The following is a 6,000-nucleotide window of genomic DNA, read 5'->3' as shown; positions in this document are numbered from 1 at the left end:
CCCTATGCCGGATTGGGTAATAACTAGCAAATCAGTGGTGGTCTGACATTGAGCTCGAGAACAGGGCTCTAAAATGTCCCATTCTTGACATTTGGCCATTAGGACCCCTATCGATCACCTTATCCTGGGTAGGCAATAACTTTCAATTTTGGGAATGACCATTTAATGGCAGCAGAATTTTGGAGCTTGGTTGACTAAAAAAAAACAACATATGGTGGACATTCACTTTAGGGACAAAATTGAGCTTATCCTTAAAGTGGTAATCCCATTCTACACTATTGATATAACAATGTTATGTGTCGCCGGGTGAGATGGATCTTTAGTGCTTGGTCCGCAGGAGGAGTTATTGGGCAGCACGGACAAATGACGTTGGCGCAGCAGCGAGATCCAGGTGGAATAAAAGGGAACTGCGGTGACACAATGGAAATAAGAAGAGCAAATAGGATGAGGATAAAAGGTTGTAGGCAACAAAGAAGACCTGGCAATGAGGAACTGGTGTAGCCGAGCAGAGTTACATAGGAATGTCTATGGCAATCTTGGCCCAGTGTTTTAACAGAGAAAGAAGATCTGAGTGTGTCAAGTGATAAAGTGATCTAAAAACATTGTAACCATCAACAGTAGTGGTGAGTAAGCCAACTACCTGTATACTTAGGCTGCGATCCACCGCCTGAGTCAGCCTATAAGACTTGGGGAGCACCGCATCAAAAGGTGTGCGCCAGATTGCCAATCCAATGTACCAAAGAATAGAAGGAGCTAGCGGCACAGAGGAAGACACTGCACTCAGCACTGCTTATAGAATAGACAATAAAGGCTTGATTGCTAGACTAAACCGCTAGGACAATAATTATATTGAGTCTCAAGTGCATTTTTTTTTATTCATTTTCAGTCCTGGTGGTAGGTTTACATGGCAGACCACCACTTTAGTTTTCACTGTTATTTTTTTTTTTTGCAAATATGAATTTTCCAATTACACGGGCATTTTGTGTCCACATTTTGTGAATTAGATTTTATACTCAGGGGAGCAGCAGGAATAAAATTACTAGACCAAACTGGCCACGTTTCCTCTTTAAAACCAAAATATTTTGGAATATATAAAAAAATAAAAAAAATCAAAAAAAAAAAAGTGCATTTTATTTTTAAATTAAGATTGTACATGTAATGAGGTTCTCACAAACTCCAATTATCAGATCACATTTGATGCCACGAGGCGCAAAGTCTTCAAGAGTCCACCGACTTCTCTCAAAAGCCGTCACTTCAATAAGGGGCAATATGGAGTCCATCTGCTGAGTTATAATGACTGCTGACGCTTTTCCAGGCTTCTTTCTATGTCGTCGATGACCTGTACTGCAGCTTTAGGTATTCGGGTTCCAGGTCCGAACACACTGGATACTCCAGCATTGTACAAGAACTCATAATCCTGCCAGAAAACCCCCCCGAAAACAAACAAAAAAAACTTCATGAAAGGAGCACAGAGTCCAAAAGTTCAATGAGTGAGGAGCTGTCTCTGGGTCTCCTGCTCTGAAATTTGCCTTACTGACGACCCCAGCATGGCAGAACATTTCCCCTATTTGATGTAAAGATACATGGTCCCATATGGATACAGCCTCAAAGAACATTCTCACATTTAGGGCAGACCTTGGAGGTCTTTGTCAGGTCCCTAAGTGCCACTGAAACGACTGTACACTGGCCGCCTCTTTTTACAAACCCTTAGGGGTCATGATCTCTATTGACCATAGAATCTAAGGGATCAGAGGCAGCTCAAGGCCGGGCCGCGGTAGCGGAAGGGTCAGCTGTAGAATACACCATAGGCGCAGCATCTCTGCCCGTGCCATCCGCTAGTCATACATCATGCAGCTCTGCAACTGAGCACTTCCGTCCATCGTCAGGAACAGCTGATAAGCTGCAGGGGTGCAGGGTGTCGCATCCCCAATAATCAGATACTAATGAACTATCCCAAGGACAGGCCATCAGTGTTAAAGACATGAACAACCCCTTAATGTCCACAGGTATTTGGCACCATCACATTGATAGGATGTAGATAATAATGATCCTAGTGAGGTGACTGCATAACATGGTCTGCAGGACAACAATGCCACTGACAGATTGTCATCAGCATCTTTCAGTACTGCAGCCTCAGGGCTTAGGGCCTGTGACTCCTATTACTGTTATAGTGTGACAGGGAAAGCAGTGCATAGATACTGCAACTCCAGCACTGGGGTGGGTGGGGTGGTGGTAGTATCAATACATACAGTCTGCCACCACTCACCACTGTACCCAGGGCTGGAGTTGCAGTATCTAGACAAGGAGTAATTATATATACTCGTGTATAAGCTGACCCATGTATAAACCAACCCACCTAATTTTGCCACAAAAAACTGGGAAAAACTTCTTGATTCGAGTATAAGCCTAGGGTGGGAAACGCAGCAGCTACTGATAAATTCCAAAAAAAAAAATACCAGTAAAAGTAAAATTAATTGAGATATCAGTAGGTTAAATGTTTTTGAATATCCATATTGAATCAGGGGCCCCATATAATGCTCCATACAGTTCATGATGGGCCCCATAAGATGCTCCATACAAAATACACCCCATATAATGATGCACAAAGGTTAATAATGGCCCCATAAGATGCTCCATAGAATAAGTCCCAAATGCTGCTCCATAAAGGTTATGGCCCCATATGATGCTCCATAGATTATGCCCGCATATGCTGCCCCATAAGATGCTTCAGAGATTATACCCCATATGCTGCTCCATAGATTATGACTCCCATAAAATGCTTCATAGATTATGCTCCCATAAGATGCTCCATATATTATTCTCCCATATGCTGCCCTCATAAGATGCTCCATATATTATTCCCCATATGCTGCCCCCATAAGATGCTCCATATATTACGCCCCCATATGCTGCCCCCCATAAGATGCTCCATAGATTATGCCCCATATATTGATGCTGCCACTGCTGCAAATAAAAAAAAAAAAAATAAAAATAATGACACTCACCTCTCCATTGCTGGAGGCCAGGTGTCGGGTCCTGAGCAGGCGGGGACACCGGCGCGCTATGGGAGACAGCTGCCGGTGTCACCGCTTGCTCAGGGCCCCGGCAGCTCAGATATTTCCCTGTCCATCGCTGCTCGCCACTGTCTGCCGTGTCCTCTGTCAGTGACGTTAAGGCAGCAGAGGGCGCGGCGCGCACTAACCACGTCATCGCACCCTCTGCTGCCTGAATGTCACTGACATAGGACGCGGCAGACAGCGGCGAGCAGCAATGGACCGGGGACAGGTGAATATTGCATATACTTACCCCCTCCTGGCGCGTCTCTACAGCCCCGCTTCTCCCACGGTCTCCCTTCCTTCAGCGGTCACATGGAACCGCTCATTAAAGTCATGAATATGCGCGTGACCGCTGAAAGAAGGGAGACCGTGGTACAAGCAGGGGGGCTGCAGAGACGCGCCAGGGGGTCAGTATGATCTGGCACCCCCGCTCCCCCTCCCCCGCCGACCCCCTAGTGTATATGACTCGTGTAAGCCAAGAGGGGGACTTTCAGCCCCAAAAAATGGGCTGAAAATCTAAGCTTATACACGAGTATATACGGTATACACTCACTGGCCACTTTATTAGGTACACCATGCTAGTAAGGGGTTGGACCCCCTTTTGCCTTCAGAACTGCCTCAATTCTTCGTGGCAGAGATTCAACAAGGTGCTGGAAGCATTCCTCAGAGATTTTGGACCATATTGACATGATGGCATCACACAGTTGGCGCAGATTTGTCGGCTGCACATCCCTGATGCGAATCTCCCGTTCCACCACATCCCAAAGATGCTCTATTGGATTGAGATCTGGTGACTGAGGAGGCCATTTGAGTACAGTAAACTCATTGTCATGTTCAAGAAACCAATCTGAGATGATTCGAGCTTTATGACATGGCGCATTATCCTGCTGAAAGTAGCCATCAGATGTTGGGTACATTGTGGTCATAAAGGGATGGACATGGTCAGCAACAATACTCAGGTAGGCTGTGGCGTTGCAACGATGCTCAATTGGTACCAAGGGGCCCAAAGAGTGCCCAGAAAAAATTCCCCACACCATGACACCACCACCACCAGCCTGAACCGTTGATACAAGGCAGGATGGATCCATGCTTTCATGTTGTTTACGCCAAATTCTGACCCTACCATCCGAATGTCGCAGCAGAAATCGAGACTCATCAGACCAGGCAACGTTTTTCCAATCTTCTACTGTCCAATTTCGATGAGCTTGTGCAAATTGTAGCCTCAGTTTCCTGTTCTTAGCTGAGAGGAGTGGTACCCAGTGTGGTCTTCTGCTGCTGTAGCCCATCTGCCTTAAAGTTCGACGCACTGTGCGTTCAGAGATGCTCTTCTGCCTACCTTGGTTGTAACGGGTGGCAATTTGAGTCACTGTTGCCTTTCTATCAGCTCGAACCAGTCTGCCCATTCTCCTCTGACCTCTGGCATCAACATGGCATTTCCGGCCACAGAACTGCCGCTCACTGGATTTTTTTTCTTTTTCGGACCATTCTCTGTAAACCCTAGAGATGGTTGTGCGTGAAAATCCCAGTAGATCAGCAGTTTCTGAAATACTCAGACCAGCCCTTCTGGCACCAACAATCATGCCACGTTCAAAGGCACTCAAATCACCTTTCTTCCCCATACTGATGCTCGGTTTGAACTGCAGGAGATTGTCTTGACCATGTCTACATGCCTAAATGCACTGAGTTGCCGCCATGTGATTGGCTGATTAGAAATTAAGTCTTAACACACAGTTGGACAGGTGTACCTAATAAAGTGGCCAGTGAGTGTATATTCCGGTGCTTTTCACAAAATTAGAATATCATCAAAAAGTTAAATTTATTTCAGTTCTTCAATACAAAAAGTGAAACTCATATTATATAGAGTCATTACACACAGAGTGATCTATTTCACGTGTTTATTTCTGTTAATGTTGATGATTATGGCTTACAGCCAATGAAAACCCAAAAGTCATTATCTCATAACACCAGCTTGAAAAATGATTTTAAAATCCGAAATGTTGGCCTACTGAAATGTATATTCAGTAAATACACTCAATACTTGGTCGGGGCTCATTTGGCATCAATTACTGCATCAATGCGGCGTGGCATGGAGGTGATCAGCCTGTGGCACTGCTGAGGGGTTATGGAAGCCCAGGTTGCTTTGACTGCAGCCTTCAGCTCGTCTGCATTGTTGGGTCTGGGGTCTCACATCTTCCTCTTGACAATACCCCATAGATTCTCTATGGGATTAAGGTCAGGTGAGTTTGCTGGCCAGTCAAGCACAGTGATACTGTTGTTTTTACACCAGGTATTGGTACTTTTAGCCGTGTGGACAGGTGCCAAGACCTGCTGGAGAATGACATTTCCATCTCCAAAAAGCTTGTCGGCAGAGGAAAGCATGAAGTGCTCTAAAATTCCCTGGTAGACGGCTGCGCTGACTTTGGTCTTGATAAAACACGGTGGACCTACACCAGCAGATGACATGGCTCCCCAAACCAACAATGATTGTGGAAACTTCACACTAGACCTCCAGCAGCTTGGATTGTGGCCTCTCCACTCTTCCTCCAGACTCTGGGACCTTGATTTCCAAATGAAATGCAAAATTTACTTACATCTGAAAACAACACCTTGGACCACTGACAACAGTCCAGTTCTTTTTCTCCTTGGCCCAGGTAAGACGCTTCTGGCGTTGTCTATTGGTCATGAGTGGCTGACACAAGGAATGTGACACTTGTAGACCATGTCCTGTACGTCTGTGTGTTGACTCTTGAAGCAATGACTCCAGCAGCAGTCCTCTCCTTGTGAATCTCTCCAAAATTTTTTTAATGGCCTTTTCTTAACAATCCTTTCCAGGCTGTGGTTATCCGGTTGCTTGTGCACCTTTTTCTGCCACGCTTTTTCCTTCCACTCAACTTTCCATTAATATGCTTGGATACAGCACTCTGAACAGCCGGCTTCTTTAGCA

The 6,000-nt window shown here is 45.5% G+C and overlaps 1 protein-coding gene across 4 annotated transcripts in view; it reads right to left on the bottom strand.

Moving 5' to 3' along the window:
* Positions 1 to 1,111: 1,111 nt before the first annotated feature.
* MMUT (methylmalonyl-CoA mutase) overlaps positions 1,112 to 6,000 on the bottom strand; it is a 67,267-nt gene continuing 62,378 nt past the window's right edge. For 3 of the 4 annotated variants that reach the window (XM_073586516.1, XM_073586517.1, XM_073586518.1), the window contains exon 13: positions 1,112 to 1,417. In XM_073586516.1, coding sequence (XP_073442617.1) covers positions 1,289 to 1,417 — 129 coding nt within the window. In that variant the 3' untranslated portion in view covers positions 1,112 to 1,288. The remainder of the gene's footprint in view (positions 1,418 to 6,000) is intronic. The other variant, XR_012234295.1, reaches the window with a different exon arrangement.

The sequence above is a fragment of the Dendrobates tinctorius genome, unplaced genomic scaffold (genome assembly GCF_039654945.1).
Source record: "Dendrobates tinctorius isolate UK_male_01 unplaced genomic scaffold, ASM3965494v1 ptg000093l, whole genome shotgun sequence".
Lineage (NCBI taxonomy): Eukaryota > Metazoa > Chordata > Amphibia > Anura > Dendrobatidae > Dendrobates > Dendrobates tinctorius.
Note: the sequence above shows the minus strand (reverse complement) of the source record. Positions and strands in the feature narration are given on the sequence as shown.